The following is a 19,892-nucleotide window of genomic DNA, read 5'->3' as shown; positions in this document are numbered from 1 at the left end:
TAGTTTCATCGCCAGGTAACTTATTTTTATTTACCCTACACCGCCAGTAAAGGTGAACTGTTACTGGGACTCTTCCAATCAGCCGACAACACCAAACCCTTTGGATATGACACTAATCATAGCCATTTTTTATTGTTCTGTGTCACCAAATTTTCACCCCTGTGAGTCAACTAATGGGGGTGGTGGGCTGTTGTATATTCAAATGCACCACATCCTGGTAAGAAGTAATTCCATACACAGCGACAGAAAGAACTGTCTTCTATGTATCTGGTTTTGTGTTATTCTATTTAAGTCATTTCTTTTTCATTTAACCAAACAAATATCATGCAACTACTCAAAATCTGCTCTTGTGGTTACCACTCAACATATCAACCCTGAATACTATGGGTTAAAAATTAATTTTTGTAATTATCGACAACTTTTATGTCACCAGCACCAGAGCATATGGGGCAAAAAGTCAGCATAACTGTCACCAATCACCCTAGCAAAATACCAAAAAACTGGATTCAACGCCGATGTCAATCTGATTTTTCAATGTCACCTCCCTCCTATACTGACTATCATTCCTTGCTGAAGTGGGACTCTTCTATCGCCCCCCACTCCCCCTCTTCCCGTATCATAATAATATATTTTCCAGAGTACGTTATATTAATACCAAATTTGGTTGAAACTGCTCTTAGAGTCCCAAAGTTCTGCAATTTGACCATGTATACTGCTTATTCTATTGTACAATCATGATTTTAGCCTTTGTCCGTTTTCAAGTACCAGACTGAAAAGATATACAATGTCTCTTCTAAGAGTCGTAGGTGCATTTTCTCTGGTGTTTTGGCCGATATTTGTAACTGCGTTTTTGCAACGTGTAGCTTGGGTAGCCCAAATGAATAGTGCCTATCACATCCTTCATCTGACTTCCAGTGTCGACGGAAAGTGTTCGTTTGTTCCCCATTAAAAATAAAATGATTTTTAAAGCAGAATTTCAATAGAGTAGTCCCAAAATAGTCTGGTGCAGTGATGGAGGGGTGAGGGGCAGGGTAAAGAAAGGAGAGAATGGGGAGGGGGAGGGGGAGAGGGGAGTGAGGAGATGTAATCAAATAAAGTAATACAAATGAAAATACAGAAAAAGATTTCAAAGGCTTCCAGGAGAAAACAAAGAAAAATGCAGGTGTAATATGGGCAGAAGAAAGAAAATAATAACATATGGGAAGAAAGAAAGGAGAAAAGAAAGAATACATAAATTATTTCATATTGTCCTTAGCAGCCCAGACCAAATTAAAAATACAGATAGGAGTGTAGGGTGTGTGTTGGGGATGAAGGAGAAATGGAGAGGGAACACGGAGCATTGTGGGGGGGGGGGGGATGGTATAGGAAAGTATTAGAAGGTGGCAGAAGAGGGGGGAGGGGGAAAGGTAGGGGAACAAGGAGTAGAAAAATAATAAGCAATGTAATAAAATTGAGTAGGGATATATAAGATGTAAAAGGAAAGAGAGGAAGGGGGAGAGCAAGTAAGAAAACAAGATTAAATAAGGAAAGGGGAAAAAAAGAAAGAACGTGAGGCTATAACTAGTATCCTTATACGAATGATAATGTATTACAACAGTCAAACATTGCCGTTTTATAGCTTTATAAAGGAAAAGAACGAAAACATGTAATAAATACAGCAATTCATTCATGTCATGCTATGGCTAATATGAAAGCCAGGTAATAATATAATTGAAGTCAAACCAGCAAAACATAAATTTGGTGTAAAACCATATTAAAGAGAGGTGACTACAAAGACTGGTAACAGTGATAAATACAACAGTCTCTTCAATTCATAAAGGCTGTTCAGAATTTTAAGAAGAAACCTATTGGCAAAGATAGAAGTGGGTGATGGGGGACGAGGAAGACTCTTAGGTAAACTCTTTGCTACAACATATAATGTTATTTCCACTTCAGGCATACACACAGCTGCTTTACAATACATTGTCACATTATAGTATACAATGGTTTTATGGCAAACATTTGCAGGCTCTTTCACAGTACAATTGTATATGATCCAAAGGTCTGCTTCATAATACATTTCGGCAGATCGTTACATGTTTTTACAACTGAGCTATGTTGCACTAATGCACAATTATATTTCATGTTCAATATTCTATACAGTTTATTATGTGTAATAGTTCCTTCCTAGTGATGATTTTTGGTGATTATTTTGTGGCACAGTTATTCAATGTATGGCAGATATATTTATTCACTGTATGGCAGATATGTTTGTTCTATTTCTGCCAGACAGTTTGTGAATATGTTCCCATTTATACATTGCGACACCTGCATTGCTTAACCAAGTTTAATATATTTTGACACAGATTTCATTTACAAAAGTCTGATCATTCTTAACATGTAATTAAAACAATTTCAGTAATTTTTTAAATTCTAAAAACACTCTCTGAGCAAAGATTGTATTGGCATAATGTTACCTTTTTTCAATTCAGTGTAGCACTTGAAAATGGCCAAAGGTTGAAATCAGAATTGTACAATAGAATGAACGGTATATACAGTCAAATGGCAGAACATTCATTTAAACATTTTTACATATTCATATTCAGTTCACTGGTTAAGTGCCTGACTACAAATCCAAACGTCTGGCTTTGGTTCCCAATTGGACCTAGGATTTTTTCACCCATTACTTTTTCTTTTGCTTCTGACAACAATTTATCAATGTGAAAAATACTAAGCTATACTGTGGTTTGAGGTTCACAATAAATCATATGTTCCCCCCATAAGTGGCTCAGTTAGTCATTTCAAAGTTGGAAGAAGGCAAGAGCATACCACTTCGAAGAGGTCCACACCTAGTAAAATACTGTGGTGTTAAACCTATGTTTAGTTGATGATAGCTTTTTCAATTTGATAGTGGTAACTTAAACTTCCTTCCCCCATCACTCCACAAATTGAATCACAACTTCTATGGCTTCGGTGCTTGCTGCATAAGGCATGGTGCTTTAGATTCTTCTACTCAGTGTCAGTACCTCAAAGGTGTTAACACAATTTTTTTTTTTCAGTTTAGTATTTTCATGTTCTTCCAATGACTACTGTTTAATCTGCAAGCTCTTATTCTTTAATTTTTGTCAACTCCTGGTGTCGATCTGAAATCTGTTTCTTCCACTACAACCTTCTCTATCTCCGGCTTGCTGGCTGCTCACTTTGCTACTTTTCCATCCCTCCCTCTCCTTATTACTAATGTATCATTGTAAAATTTCCTGTTGTACTATGCTACTGTCTCCCTTCATATGGGCTCCTGGATGGCATTCAAACTCAGTTTCTGCAAAGTATCCCTTCCTACAACCCTTTACTTCTTTCAGATGAAGGAATAAATTATTTACAAATCTAAAATGTGTGTGCACCTGTGTGCATCACAACTCAGTCATTCACCTATACGTATGTGGGGTTCGCATACTGGCAACATGACAAGAGATATCTGTGCACCATATCTTGATGTGGATGATGACACATGCAACAGTACAGCTGTGGTACCAATAACATTCTTGACTATTGTTCTGGAACTGGTAAGTATGTGTGCAGCTGTGTACAAGTAAGGTTCCACAGACGACATGAAGAAGTTAATAGCGCACTAAGAAATGATATTTTACACAAAACTCCCAGATATAAGTGTCTCAAATCACTTCCTACTGAAGAACTATCATAACTATGTTTTACTCATAGGCACTATAACCAAACATTTATACCCTATGTAATGCTCTGAAAATAATACGAAATGTTTCATTGGTTTACAGGCATCGAGTCGGATAATTGTGGAAGCTGCACAATACTTCAATAAGACACCTGATCATCATCTTCAGGTGCTTATTGATGTGTTGCTGCAACAGCTCGCCAATATATATATGCTAACTCATTATAAAAATGCAGGCATCAAGGGATGAGGCTATAATGTCATTGTATACGTATCATAAAGCACGACAACATCCAGTGTCCCCTGCTGCAGAAACAAGCCATGGTCTTCGCATTCGTGATGCGGAGAAAGTGTGGCCCAGCACACATAGAGGCACAGTGTTGGTGCCCAGTTTAAGTGTGCAGACTCTGATTCTCCCTCTGGGTAAATTTTCACCTGCGGGGAACAAATCCTTAGTACCACTAGTGATGGTTTCCATGCCTTGCTGAGTTGAAATCCCAAGTCTCTATTGATCAGGTTGTTACTTATACATACTTTCACTGCTTCTTTAATGATGGAGTCCCAGTACATGAAAGCAGATGGAAGGATATTTGTCTCTTCACAGTTCATGTTACGTCTACTGTCAAGAAAGTATTCAGCCACAGCAGACTTCTCTGGTTGATCCAATCAGGCATGACATCTACATTCAGCACATCTATCCTCAACAGTGTGACATGTCCAGCCAGTGTATGATTTCTCACTCTGATATGGGATTTTATACATGCCTGGTCTCTCTAGACCTAGGCTGTTCTTAAAAGAATCCAGCTTAGTTTGCACTTGTGCAGGAGGGCAAAAGACACTTTCTGTTTGATGCTTCTTGAACAGCCTGCCAATCTTAAAGGGCACGCCACCAACATAGGGTAGATACTTGTGCAGTTATTCATTTCTTCTGGCTGTTCTTGAGCTTAAGTTTCAGTGACTGCCACCCCAACTCGCGTATCATATCAGTGACACTCTCACCCCTATTGCACGATAACACGAAACGAGCTGCCCTTCTTTGCACTTTTTCGATGTTCTCTGTCAATCCTACCTGGTAAGGATCCCATACTGCACAGCAATATTCCAGCAGAGGACGGACAAGTGTAATGTCCGCTGTCTCTTTAGTGGCTTTGTCACATCTTCTAAGTGTTCTCCCAACAAAGTGCAGTCTTTGTTTTGCCTTCCCCACAATATTACCTATGTGGTGTTTCCAACTTAAGTTGTCCATAATTGTAATTCCTAGGTATTTAGTCGAATTGTCAGCCCTTAGATTTGTGCGATTTATCGTATACCCAAAATTTATGGATTTCTTTTAGTACCCATGTGGATGACCTCACACTTTTCTTTGTTTAGTGCTAATTGCCACTTTTCGCATCATACAGAAATTATCTCTATATCATTTTGTAATTGGAATTGATTGTCTGATGATTCTACTAGATGGTAAATTACAGCGTCATATGCAAACAATCTAAGGGGCTGCTCAGATTATCACCTAGATCACTTATATAAATCAGGAACAGTAGAGGACCTATGGCAGTACCTTGCGGAATGCCAGATATCACGTCTATCACTACGCAAGAGAGGGGAAGAAAACCAATGTGCACTCCGTGTGCATACCGGGGGGAGTCATTCCAGATGTGGAAAGGGTCCTTCCGGATGCCATGAAGGGTACAGGGTGCACCCATCTGCAGGTGGTCGCTCATGTCGGCACCAATGATGTGTGTCGCTATGGATCGGAGGAAATCCTCTCTGGCTTCCGGCGGCTATCTGATTTGGTGAAGACTGCCAGTCTCGCTAGCGGGATGAAAGCAGAGCTCACCATCTGCAGCATCGTCGACAGGACTGACTGCGGACCTTTGGTACAGAGCCGAGTGGAGGGTCTGAATCAGAGGCTGAGACGGTTCTGCGACCGTGTGGGCTGCAGATTCCTCGACTTGCGCCATAGGGTGGTGGGGTTTCGGGTTCCGCTGGATAGGTCAGGAGTCCACTACACGCAACAAGCGGCTACACGGGTAGCAGGGGTTGTGTGGCGTGGGCTGGGCGGTTTTATAGGTTAGATGGCCTTGGGCAAGTACAGAAAGGGCAACAGCCTCAACGGGTGCGGGGCAAAGTCAGGACATGCGGGGACCAAGCAGCAATCGGTATTGTAATTGTCAACTGTCAAAGCTGCGTTGGTAAAGTACCAGAACTTCAAGCGCTGATAGAAAGCACCGAAGCTGAAATCGTTATAGGTACAGAAAGCTGGCTTAAGCCAGAGATAAATTCTGCCGAAATTTTTACAAAGGTACAGACGGTGTTTAGAAAGGATAGATTGCATGCAACCGGTGGTGGAGTGTTCGTCGCTGTTAGTAGTAGTTTATCCTGTAGTGAAGTAGAAGTGGATAGTTCCTGTGAATTATTATGGGTGGAGGTTACACTAAACAACCGAACTAGGTTAATCATTGGCTCCTTTTACCGACCTCCCGACTCAGCAGCATTAGCGGCAGAACAACTGAGAGAAAATTTGGAATACATTTCACATAAATTTTCTCAGCATGTTATAGTCTTAGGTGGAGATTTCAATTTACCAGATATAGACTGGGACACTCAGATGTTTAGGACGGGTGGTAGGGACAGAGCATCGAGTGACATTATACTGAGTGCACTATCCGAAAATTACCTCGAGCAATTAAACAGAGAACCGACTCGTGGAGATAACATCTTGGACCTACTGATAACAAACAGACCCGAACTTTTCGACTCTGTATGTACAGAACAGGAAATCAGTGATCATAAGGCCGTTGCAGCATCCCTAAATATGGAAGTTAATAGGAATATAAAAAAAGGGAGGAAGGTTTATCTGTTTAGCAAGAGTAATAGAAGGCAGATTTCAGACTACCTAACAGATCAAAACGAAAATTTCTGTTCCGACACTGACAATGTTGAGTGTTTATGGAAAAAGTTCAAGGCAATCGTAAAATGCGTTTTAGACAGGTACGTGCCGAGTAAAACTGTGAGGGACGGGAAAAACCCACCGTGGTACAACAACAAAGTTAGGAAACTACTGCGAAAGCAAAGAGAGCTCCACTCCAAGTTTAAACGCAGCCAAAACCTCTCAGACAAACAGAAGCTAAACGATGTCAAAGTTAGCGTAAGGAGGGCTATGCGTGAAGCGTTCATTGAATTCGAAAGTAAAATTCTATGTACCGACTTGACAGAAAATCCTAGGAAGTTCTGGTCTTACGTTAAATCAGTAAGTGGCTCGAAACAGCATATCCAGACACTACGGAATGATGATGGCATTGAAACAGAGGATGACACGCGTAAAGCTGAAATACTAAACACCTTTTTCCAAAGCTGTTTCACAGAGGAAGACCGCACTGCAGTTCCTTCTCTAAATCCTCGCACAAACGAAAAAATGGCTGACATCGAAATAAGTGTCCAAGGAATAGAAAAGCAACTGGAATCACTCAATAGAGGAAAGTCCACTGGACCTGACGGGATACCAATTCGATTCTACACAGAGTACGCGAAAGAACTTGCCCCCCTTCTAACAGCCGTGTACCGCAAGTCTCTAGAGGAACGGAGGGTTCCAAATGATTGGAAAAGAGCACAGATAGTCCCAGTCTTCAAGAAGGGTCGTCGAGCAGATGCGCAAAACTATAGACCTATATCTCTTACGTCGATCTCTTGTAGAATTTTAGAACATGTTTTTTGCTCGCGTATCATGTCATTTCTGGAAACCCAGAATCTACTATGTAGGAATCAACATGGATTCCGGAAACAGCGATCGTGTGAGACCCAACTCGCCTTATTTGTTCATGAGACCCAGAAAATATTAGATACAGGCTCCCAGGTAGATGCTATTTTTCTTGACTTCCGGAAGGCGTTCGATACAGTTCCGCACTGTCGCCTGATAAACAAAGTAAGAGCCTACGGAATATCAGACCAGCTGTGTGGCTGGATTGAAGAGTTTTTAGCAAACAGAACACAGCATGTTGTTATCAATGGAGAGACGTCTACAGACGTTAAAGTAACCTCTGGCGTGCCACAGGGGAGTGTTATGGGACCATTGCTTTTCACAATATATATAAATGACTTAGTAGATAGTGTCGGAAGTTCCATGCGGCTTTTCGCGGATGATGCTGTAGTATACAGAGAAGTTGCTGCATTAGAAAATTGTAGCGAAATACAGGAAGATCTGCAGCGGATAGGCACTTGGTGCAGGGAGTGGCAACTGACCCTTAACATAGACAAATGTAATGTATTGCGAATACATAGAAAGAAGGATCCTTTATTGTATGATTATATGATAGCGGAACAAACACTGGTAGCAGTTACTTCTGTAAAATATCTGGGAGTATGCGTACGGAACGATTTGAAGTGGAATGATCATATAAAATTAATTGTTGGTAAGGCGGGTACCAGGTTGAGATTCATTGGGAGAGTGCTTAGAAAATGTAGTCCATCAACAAAGGAGGTGGCTTACAAAACACTCGTTCGACCTATACTTGAGTATTGCTCATCAGTGTGGGATCCGTACCAGGTCGGGTTGACGGAGGAGATAGAAAAGATCCAAAGAAGAGCGGCGCGTTTCGTCACCGGGTTATTTGGTAACCGTGATAGCGTTACGGAGATGTTTAATAAACTCAAGTGGCAGACTCTGCAAGAGAGGCGCTCTGCATCGCGGTGTAGCTTGCTGTCCAGGTTTCGAGAGGGTGCGTTTCTGGATGAGGTATCGAATATATTGCTTCCCCCTACTTATACCTCCCGAGGAGATCACGAATGTAAAATTAGAGAGATTAGAGCGCGCACGGAGGCTTTCAGACAGTCGTTCTTCCCGCGAACCATACGCGACTGGAACAGGAAAGGGAGGTAATGACAGTGGCACGTAAAGTGCCCTCCGCCACACACCGTTGGGTGGCTTGCGGAGTATCAATGTAGATGTAGATGTAGATGTACTGTGACCTCTCTGAGGGGAAATCATAAATCCAGTCACACAGCTGAGACAATACTCCATATGCACACAATTTGATTAATAGTTGCTTGTGAGGAACGGTATCAAAAGCCTTCTGGAAATCTAGGAATATGGAATCGATCTGAGATCCCATGTGGACAGCACTCATTACTCCACGGGAATAAAGAGCTAGCTGTGTTGCACAAGAATGATATTTTCTGAATCCGTGTTGGTTATGTATCAATAAGTCATTTTCTTCGAGGTGGTTCATAATGTTTGAGCACAGTATATGCCCCAAAATCTAAGGTCAGTGATACGGGTCCGTAATTCAATGGGTTACTCCTATTTCCTTTCTTGAATATTGGTGTGATCTGTGCTACTTTCCAGTCTTTAGGAACAGATCTTTCATCAAGTGAGCGGATGTATATGATTGCTAAGAAAGGCACTATTGTGTCTGCATACTCTGAGAGGAACCTGACTGGTATAACATCTGGCACAACACCTAAGATATCTACTTTTATGTCACTCATGCTAACAGCTGTTCTGGTTTTGAATTCTGGAATATTTACTTCATCCTCTTTTGCAAAGGAATTACAGAAAACTGTATTTAGTAACTCTACTTTAGTGGCACCATCATCGGTAACATTTCGAGCGCTATCGCGCAGTGACGGTATTGACTGTTTTTTGCAATTGGTGTACTTTACATACGACCAGTATCTCTTTGGGGTTTCTACCATATTTTGAGGCAATATTTCATTGTGGAAACTATTAAAGCATCTCGCATTGATGTCCGCACTAAATTTTGAGCTTCCGTGAAACTTAGCCAGTCTTGGGGATTTTGCGTTGTTCTGAATTTGGCATGCTTTTTTTGTTGCTTGCGCAACAGTGTTCTGACATGTTTTGTGTACCACTCCACTCTGATAAACAGTTCTGGAATGTATTTCAATCTGCATGCAGTAAAGCTTGAGAACAGCCAGAAGAAACGGATAACTCCACAAGGATGGTATTTCTACCCTGTGTTGGTAGTCTGTCCTTTAAGATTGACAAAAGGTTGTTCAAGAAACATCAAATAAAATATGTCTTTCACCCTCCAGCACAAGTGCAAACAATGCTAGGTTCTCTTAAGGACAATCTAGGTCTAAGGAGACAAAAATCCCATTTCAGTGTGGGAAATCATACACTGTCCAGATATGTCACACTGGTAAGGACAGATGCTCTGAACATAGATGTCCCACCTGATTAGGTTAGTCAGAAAAGTCTGCTGTGGCTGAACACTGTCTTGACATGAGACATAGCATGAACTATGGAAAGACAAAGATCCTTTTATCTGTTTCCACATATTGGGACTCCATCATTAAAGAAGCATTCAAAATAGTATAAGTAAGGACCTGATCAATAGAGACATAGGATTTCAACTCAGCAAGGCATGGGAACCAGTATCAGCAGTGCTAAGGAATTGTTGGCCGAAGACAAACGAAGCCGAATCTACACAGATGGAGAATCAGAGTCTGCCCACTTAAAGTGGGTGCCAATGCTTTGCCTGCGTGCATGCTAGGCCATGATTTGTGGCCGTGCTTTTCCCACCCCACGAATGTGAAGACCGTGGCTCGTTTCACTGGCAGAGGGCACTGGATATCACCATGCTCTATGATTCGCCTACAAGGTCGTTATAGGCCCACCCCTGGGTGCCCACACTTTGCTAGCGAGTCAGCATATACATTGGTGAGCCATTGCAGCAACATGTCAATAAGCCCCTGAAGACGACAAGCAGCTGTCTCGTTGAAATATCGTGCAGTTTCCACAACATTATCCAACGTGACGCCCATTAGTTACTATGGCAGAAAGTCTCAAACAGCACATAATACTAACCTGCTTGTCTTTCGAGTGTCTGCCCGCGACCCCACAGAATATGCACGAATTGGTCGATCAATAGACGATGCATCATCATCTTCTGAGGGTGTGAAGTATGAGCTGACTTTCTCTAGGTGGTACTCTGAAAAGCGGAGATCAGTTGATGGTGTACCAGATGTAACGGAGCAGCTGCTGCTTGGGGACATTTCACCATGATGAAGATCTGTTTAGACAACAAAGTTAGCAGTAAGTATAATCAGCCTCATTTTTCAAGGAATGATATTAGTGATTATTTGAAGATTAGATACAAAATTCAACTGAAATGTACATGTAAAAATTCCTATTCCAATTCCTTATACAACATATAGCAAATGAGAGTCCCAATTATATAAAAAAGTCGAGCTCATAAGGCACTACGTGAATAACAAAAACTGAAACCTCAGAATAACACATGGAAAGTAAAACATTACATAAGTACTGAGTAAAAATAAAAGCTTTACTTACAGTGCTATAGAAAACATTATTATCCATTTAACAATAAATCCTGAAGGGTTCAGAAACTTCTCAAACCGATTTCCTACGTTTTCTAATCACCACCACTTAAAAATGCTGTCTGCAAAAGACTAGTCCAAAAATGTCTAATGTAAAATTGCTCCCACTGCATTCTGTAATTCACACTGTTATTCTTTTTCCTTTGTGGTGTTGTTATATTACAAAGTGCACAATGAAACTAAGTCTAATTTAAGAAACGACACAAGAATAATCAAATTCCATCAAAATCAGATCCTAATCAGAGGATTTTCTCTCTCTTTAGACAGAGAGACACAAATGAATTACCAAGAGACTGTTCTTTTCATAAATCACTTCAAATTTATGGACAAAGGAGATTAAAAATGTTTACCATTTTTTTTACTGCTGTGTATTCTACTGACTTATTCTGTCGGTTCATTTTCCCTCATTTCACCAAGTCAAGGTCTACAGCAACCAGATACTATTTAGGTTTTCTAAATTTACCTTGATTTTATTTTAGGGGACATTTGAAGCAGCTGATGTTTCATTTCATCTGTTAATGATCAACACAATAAAATTATTTTCACCATGGAAAATGAGCCAAATATCTCTTAAAAGAGAATACACAATCTCAATTACACTTGCTGAAAGAAGTAGCTGTGAACATGTGTACACTCCAGTTCGAATTCTTTTTTAAAAAAGGAAAGCAACTTGTATGCCAAAAAAGCAGTCAAAGTTAAATGTGAAACAGCAGATTTCCTTACAAAGGGAAGAAACAACAACCGACAACAACTTGTGTTGAACTACCTTGCAGATGAAATGTTTCAGATGAGGTGAGTCACTTATTCCATAAAATCAAATTAAAAGTCTCCTTTTGGCAAAATAACACAATAGTTTCTCATATTAGACTCAATACTGCTACGAAATTTCTGTTCAACCTTACAGGAGTATATAAAACAAAATATGACAGTTGTTGTGCGTGGTATATTGCACACATGGGGAGAGAATTTGAAACAAGGTTCATATACCATGTCAACTCCGGTGAAAGCAACCGATCACTGTTTAGTGCCCATTTAAGAGAAAGAAAGCATGCGGTGAAAAAAAAAAGAGATAGATTGCTTGATTGTCTATAGAAAGTAGCCAAATAATACCCTCAACAAACAAAAATAATTTAAAGAACACAAAGTACAGTGAGAATTTTAAAATTTTCCTAGTCAAGTAATACATAATTTATTGTTTGTTTAAGTACAGTTTTAGTTCAACAACTGGTTGCATTATCCCCACAGTATTCCCTCACAATCTGTGAAGAATTTTGTTTGGTGTACTTCATATTTTCTGTAACTATTGCAATTCACATACATATACACACTACGGAATTTACTTAATAATGTACCCCAATGCACCTCTAATGAGGGGGAATGAACATGTATATATTGTACTTGCAAATACTGTGGAGCTTCGATTTTATGTTATCTGATTTTATGTTTTTTTGCGATTCTACACCATAAATTTGTAGCCCCTGTGAAAAACCCATAAGATCAATGTTAAAAATTCTCTGATTTTACATTTCTTCCTAATAAGGTTTCCTCAATTCTATGTTCTTACTCAGCATTTCGCTTGACTTTGTCCTATTTTCTTCCTATTGACATTTGATGTGACTGAATGAGTTACAAGTGGCAGAAAAGCCAGATGGTTCATGCCATGGATGATGGCAGAGTTAAGGGAATATTCAGGTCACTGAGGAGGGGGGAGGCATGAGACAGGAAATGTTGACATAATCCATGACTGCGAAATGATGATGGGTCGAGTACATTTCACACTACTTTTTGCAGGAACTGATTTAACTGTGATGTGCTGCCATTGTGAAGGCGACCAGGAACAACGCTCTCGGTTTTTTACTGCTGTAGTGCGAAGTTGATGTTTATGGATGTGTTAGTGACGGGGGAATCTCACAGTTGTAGCAAGAACTCTTTAGAGGAATGTATTTGTGGTTACACAACATGTGAAATATTTATGACAAGGAAGAATATGAATGTTATTGCTCACTGTTTCACTGCAGCAATATAAGCTGTCCTCTTAGGTTCCTGTCTAACCATCACTCAGAAATCGTCACATAATCGGAAATAAACAGTGAAGTATTTTTGAGAAGGAACAATATGAATTTTATAGCTGCTCATTTTATTTGCAGGAATATAAGCTGTCCTCTTCGGTTCCCGCATCACCACAACTCGGAAAGCACCACATGTTTGGATATAAACAGGAAAATATTTATTTCATCTTTCATTCTCTGTCCACATAGAAATGTTCAACAACACTGAATATTGCAGAACATATTGTATTACAACCATAACAAAATTCCAGAATGTGATGACAACATTAAGTTGGAGGGGGGGGAGTTGCATGGAGCAAGTCGCAAACCTATAACCTCTAACTCAGCAACCATGATGTTATCCATTACACTACAGCTTATGCATCAGAATTTTGCATAGTGCATTAGTTTTTACAAAAGCTCTTGAAGCCTTACATCATTGATGCTTTATTAATTGACATTTAATGGTTGTTGTTGTTGTTGTCTTCAGTACTGAGACTGGTTTGATGCAGCTCTCCATGCTACTCTATCCTGTGCAAGCTTCTTCATCTCCCAGTACCTACTGCAACCTACTTCCTTCTGAATCTGCTTAGTGTATTCATCTCTTGGTCTCCCCCTACGATTTTTACTCTCCACGCTGCCCTCCAATACTAAATTGGTGATCCCTTGATGCCTCAGAACATGTCCTACCAACCGATCCCTTCTTCTGGTCAAGTTGTGCCACAAACTCCTCTTCTCCCCAATCCTATTCAGTACCTCCTCATCAGTTATGTGATCTACCCATCTAATCTTCAGCATTCTTCTGTAGCACCACATTTCGAAAGCTTCTATTCTCTTCTTGTCCAAACTATTTACCGTCCATGTTTCACTTCCATACATGGCTACACTCCATACAAATACTTTCAGAAACGACTTCCTGACACTTAAATCTAAACTCGATGTTAACAAATTTCTCTTCTTCAGAAACGCTTTCCTTGCCATTGCCAGTCTACATTTTATATCCTCTCTACTTCGACCATCATCAGTTATTTTGCTCCCCAAATAGCAAAACTCCTTTACTACTTTAAGTGTCTCATTTCCTAATCTAATACCCTCAACATCACCCGACTTAATTCTACTACATTCCATTATCCTCGTTTTGCTTTTGTTGATGTTCATCTTATATCCTCCTTTCAAGACACCATCCATTCCGTTCAGCTGCTCTTCCAAGTCCTTTGCTGTCTCTGACAGAATTACAATGTCATCGGCGAACCTCAAAGTTTTTATTTCTTCTCCATGGATTTTAATACCTACTCCGAATTTTTTTTTTGTTTCCTTTACTGCTTGCTCAATTTACAGATTGAATAACATCGGGGAGAGGCTACAACCCTGTCTCACTCCCTTCCCAACCACTGCTTCCCTTTCATGCCCCTCGACTCTTATAACTGCCATCTGGTTTCTATACAAATTGTAAATAGCCTTTCGCTCCCTGTATTTTACCCCTGCCACCTTTAGAATTTGAAAGAGATTATTCCAGTCCACATTGTCAAAAGCTTTCTCTAAGTCTACAAATGCTAGAAACGTAGGTTTGCCTTTCCTTAATCTTTCTTCTAAGATAAGTCGTAAGGTCAGTATTGCCTCACGTGTTCCAGTGTTTCTACGGAATCCAAACTGATCTTCCCCGAGGTCGGCTTCTACTAGTTTTTCCATTCGTCTGTAAAGAATTCGCATTAGTATTTTGCAGCTGTGGCTTATTAATCTGATTTAATGGTAAGTGTGACATATTTCTGATATATTTTCAATGCACCACTGCTCTGAAATGGCATACTGCGCACGTACGTCATACACTATAAAGAAAATGAATAACTGAAATGCACACAGTGCACCCTGATGTTGTTCACAAGCACTTGCAAAAGTCGATAGTCAAAACCCCACTAGTGACATTACCACAGCAAAACGTAGTGTGAATCCATGTCCACACTACCACTGGAAAAAGGTTCCTGTTGGAAACATTGTTTCCTACAGTGTTTTGCATCTGTTTCTGACTTTGTTTCTTGTCTCTGTTTCTGTCCACACCAGCAGCAAACATTTCTCAGTGTATTCACATCATCTGCAACATGTCTAGAGACGAGAAAAATGTAATATGTGCTGTTGCATTATTAATACGCAGAGGTTCATACAAACAAAATGAAAGATGTTGCCTCATCCCTTCTTTTTTCATTAATTTATTGTGACTTGTCACCTGAAGGCCAAAAGCATCTCTCAGTGTTTCATAGTTTTATAGAATAAGGTGTGTTTAGCAAAGAATTTCATAATTTGTTTTAAGACTACGATATTATTTTGACAGAGGGTATGCTTGGTAATGGTTGATGAAATCAGATTAGTTGTTGTATGAAATCGATTTGTTGGTTTACATACAGTCATCGTCTTTGATGAGCGAAAACAAACTACACAACAACTGGGAAAAACTTGCTCAATATGGAAACTGAATATGGAAGACAACTTTAGTTTCTATCAGACATGCTGTTAGTCTTAGTTTTTTTTGCAAATGGGAGACTCATTCCAGAGCCTTGAGTATTTATTTCACATTTCAGAGCAAGCTCTGACAACCAACCTTATTTTCTTTTCTATGCAGTCTTTTGTTGGTATTCTACCAAATGTACAGAGTGTCTTGTTTTATTGCTGTTCTTGCACTGCTTGCTTCATATATCTAACAAGCAGCCATCAGCCTGGTGCAATGATAACAACTCAACACAATTCAGTGCTTGGCAGAGCGTTCATTGAACCACCTTCAGGTTATGTCTCTATTGTTCCACTCTCAAACAGCAGGCAGTAAAAACATTTATATCTTTCCATGTGAACTCTGATTTGTCTTATTTTTTTACAATGATCATTTCTATCTATCTAGGTTGGCATCAACAAAAATATTTTTACATTTAGTGGAGAAGTTAGTTATACAAGGCTCTGTTTTAATTATTGCACCCCAGACTGCGTATCACATACGTGACGCTCTCTCCACCAGTTTGCTGTCTTGTGACAGCCAGAGCGAGAGCACCAACAGCAGCGAGTACTGTTTGTATAAAGCGTTTATTTTGCATTTTGTTTACGACCTTCCACTAAGGAAGGGATTCTATTTGTGTTTATCTGCTCTGCATAGTAACTAACAGTTCTTGATAAAACTTTACGTAGTTTTCGTGTTAGATTTCTTAGTGTTTTCTTGATCGTTTAGAACAGAAAGCGCCCTAAAACCGTCTTTTGTTTGTTTCGCGGCCGTTAGCCACTAGTCACTTGAATCAGCAGTTGTCTTGTGACAGCCAGAGCGAGAGCACCAGCAGCAGCGAGTACTGTTTGTATAAAGCGTTTTTGTACTTATTTGCTGCGCTTAGCTTTTAAATAATTTTTCTGGGAAAACCTAGCGTAGTTTTCGCGTCTCGTATTTCAGTGAGTGTTTCTTGATTATCAGAGTAGCTCATCAGAAGATTATCTTGGGAATTTGTCACCGTATAGAGTAGGGTAAACATAGTCATGTGTAGGGACTGTGGTTGTTGTGAGCGGACGCAAGGAGAATTGGCCACTCTTCGGGGGCAGGTGGAGGCTTTGTCTGTTAGGCTCATCGAGCTCGAGGCGCAGGCGTCGGCTCGTAGTGGCGTTGGGGCAACTGTGGTGAGACCTATGCCTACTTCGGTGGCCTTGGAATCACATGGAACCCCTGATGTCGCTGCGTCTTCCGGCAGTGAGCATCTTACCGGTCAGCCATCACTCCAGGGTGAATGGCGGACAGTGGTGGGCTCGCGCGTGCCTGGCCGAAAGGCGAAGGTGGGATCTGGCCGCGTGGCAGTGGCCTTACCCCTTTCCAACAGGTACGGGGTGCTTCCTAGTGGTGATGACATCGTTTCCGAGCCACCACAGGATGCCTCGCCTGTTGGGCCAGTGGCCGATTCTCCGGCAAGGTTCCGACAGTCACAGAGGGCGGGCCTATTAGTTATAGGGAGCTCCAACGTTAGGCGGGTTATGGAGCCCCTCAGGAAAATAGCGGGTAGGTCGGGGAAGAATGCCAGTGTGCACTCGGTGTGCTTGCCGGGGGGTCTCGTCCGTAATGTGGAGGAGGCCCTTCCGGCAGCTATTGAACGCACTGGGTGTGACCGGCTGCAGATAGTAGCACATGTCGGAACGAATGACGCCTGCCGCTTGGGTTCTGAGGCCATCCTTGGTTCCTTCCGGCGGCTGGCTGATTTGGTGAAGACAACCAGCATCGCACGCGGAGTGCAAGCTGAGCTTAATATCTGCAGCATAGTGCCCAGAGTCGATCGCGGTCCTCTGGTTTGGAGCCGTGTGGAGGGTCTAAACCAGAGGCTCAGATGACTCTGCGACTATAATGGTTGCAAATTCATCGACCTCCGTTATTGGGTGGAGAACTGTAGGGCCCCCCTAGACAGGTCAGGCGTGCACTACACACCGGAAGCAGCTACTAGGGTAGCAGAGTACGTGTGGCGTGCACACGGGGTTTTTTTAGGTTAGAGGGACCCCCCCTTGGGCGAAACGATAAAATACCTGACGGCTTACCAGAGAGGACATTATCATCGTTGATAAAGAATGTCCGTCCTCAGAGACCAAAAACAGGAAAAGTTAACGTAATATTGGTAAACTGTAGGAGTATCCAGGGCAAGGTTCCTGAATTAGTATCTCTTATTGAAGGAAATAGTGCGCATATAGTATTAGGAACGGAAAGTTGGTTAAAACCGGAAGTGAACAGTAACGAAATCCTAGACACAGAATGGAATATATACCGCAAGGATAGGATAAACGCCAATGGTGGAGGAGTATTTATAGCAGTAAAGAATTCAATAATATCCAGTGAAGTTATTAGCGAATGCGAATGTGAAATAATCTGGGTTAAGTTAAGTATCAAAGGTGGGTCAGATATGATAGTCGGATGCTTCTATAGACCACCTGCATCAGCAACCGTAGTAGTTGAGCGCCTCAGAGAGAACCTGCAGAACGTCATGAAGAAGTTTCGTGATCATACTATTGTAATAGGGGGAGACTTCAATCTACCAGGTATAGAATGGGATAGTCACACAATCAGAACTGGAGCCAGGGACAGAGACTCTTGTGACATTATCCTGACTGCCTTGTCCGAGAATTACTTCGAGCAGATAGTTAGAGAACCAACTCGTGAAGCTAACGTTTTAGACCTCATAGCAACAAATAGACCGGAACTTTTCGACTCCGTGAATGTAGAAGAGGGTATCAGTGATCATAAGTCAGTGGTTGCATCAATGACTACAAGTGTAATAAGAAATGCCAAGAAAGGAAGGAAAATATATTTGCTTAACAAGAGTGATAGGGCACAAATCGCAGAATATCTGAGTGACCACCATCAAACGTTCATTTCTGAGGAAGAGGATGTGGAACAAAAATGGAAAAAATTCAGAAACATCGTCCAGTACGCCTTAGATAAGTTCGTACCGACTAAGGTCCAAAGCGAGGGGAAAGATCCACCGTGGTATAACAATCATGTACGAAAGGTACTACGGAAACAAAGAAAGCTTCATCATAGGTTTAAGAGTAGTCGAATCATAGCTGATAAGGAAAAGCTGAACGAAGCGAAAAAGAGCGTAAAGAGAGCAATGAGAGAAGCATTCAACGAATTCGAACATAAAACATTGGCAAACAATCTAAACAAGAACCCTAAAAAGTTTTGGTCATATGTAAAATCGGTAAGCGGATCTAAATCCCCTATTCAGTCACTCGTTGACCACGATGGCACTGAAACAGAGGACGACCGAAGAAAGGCAGAAATACTGAATTCAGTGTTCCGAAACTGTTTCACTGCGGAAAATCGTAACACGGTCCCTGACTTCAGCCGTCGCACGGACGCCAAAATGGAAAATATTGAAATAAACGATATCGGAACTGAGAAACAACTGCTATCACTTAGTAGCGGAAAAGCATCCGGACCAGACGAGATACCCTTAAGATTCTACAGTGATTATGCTAAAGGACTTGCCCCCTTTCTATCAGCAATTTATCGTAGATCGCTGGAAGAACGTAAAGTACCTAGCGACTGGAAGAAAGCGCAGGTCGTTCCCATTTTCAAGAAGGGTCATAAATCAGATGCGAATAATTATAGGCCTATTTCGCTTACGTCAATCTGTTGTAGAATAATGGAACATGTTTTGTGTTCTCGTATTATGACGTTCTTAGATAATACAAATCTCCTTCATCATAACCAACATGGATTCCGCAAACAGAGATCATGTGAAATTCAGCTCGCCCTATTTGCCCAAGAAATTCACAGTGCCGTAGACACTGGCGAGCAGATTGATGCCGTATTCCTGGACTTCAGGAAGGCATTTGATACAGTTCCGCACTTACGTTTAGTGAAAAAAATACGAGCTTACGGAATATCGGACCAGGTTTGTGATTGGATTCAGGATTTCCTAGAAGAAAGAACACAACATGTCATTCTTAACGGTTCAAAATCTGCAGATGTAGAGGTAATTTCGGGAGTACCGCAGGGAAGCGTGATAGGACCTTTATTGTTTACAATATACATAAATGACTTAGTTGACAACATTTGCAGATGACACGGTTGTCTACAAGAAAGTAGCAACATCAGAAGACTCGTACGTACTCCAGGAGGACCTGCAGAGGATTAATGCATGGTGCGACAGCTGGCAGCTTTCCCTAAACGTAGATAAATGTAATATAATGCGCATACATAGGGGCAGAAATCCATTCCAGTACGATTATGCCATAGGTGGTAAATCATTGGAAGCGGTAACGACCGTAAAATACTTAGGAGTTACTATCCGGAGCGATCTGAAGTGGAATGATCA

General features: G+C 41.0%; 1 protein-coding gene across 1 annotated transcript in view; it reads right to left on the bottom strand.

The window, feature by feature from the left end:
• The window catches only part of LOC126458111 (mucin-17), a 211,722-nt gene that overhangs the window by 35,738 nt on the left and 156,092 nt on the right, over positions 1-19,892 (bottom strand). The window contains exon 16 of the mRNA XM_050094940.1: positions 10,491-10,695. Coding sequence (XP_049950897.1) covers positions 10,491-10,695 — 205 coding nt within the window. The remainder of the gene's footprint in view (positions 1-10,490; positions 10,696-19,892) is intronic.

Source organism: Schistocerca serialis, chromosome 2 (genome assembly GCF_023864345.2).
Source record: "Schistocerca serialis cubense isolate TAMUIC-IGC-003099 chromosome 2, iqSchSeri2.2, whole genome shotgun sequence".
Taxonomy (NCBI): domain Eukaryota; kingdom Metazoa; phylum Arthropoda; class Insecta; order Orthoptera; family Acrididae; genus Schistocerca; species Schistocerca serialis.
Note: the sequence above shows the minus strand (reverse complement) of the source record. Positions and strands in the feature narration are given on the sequence as shown.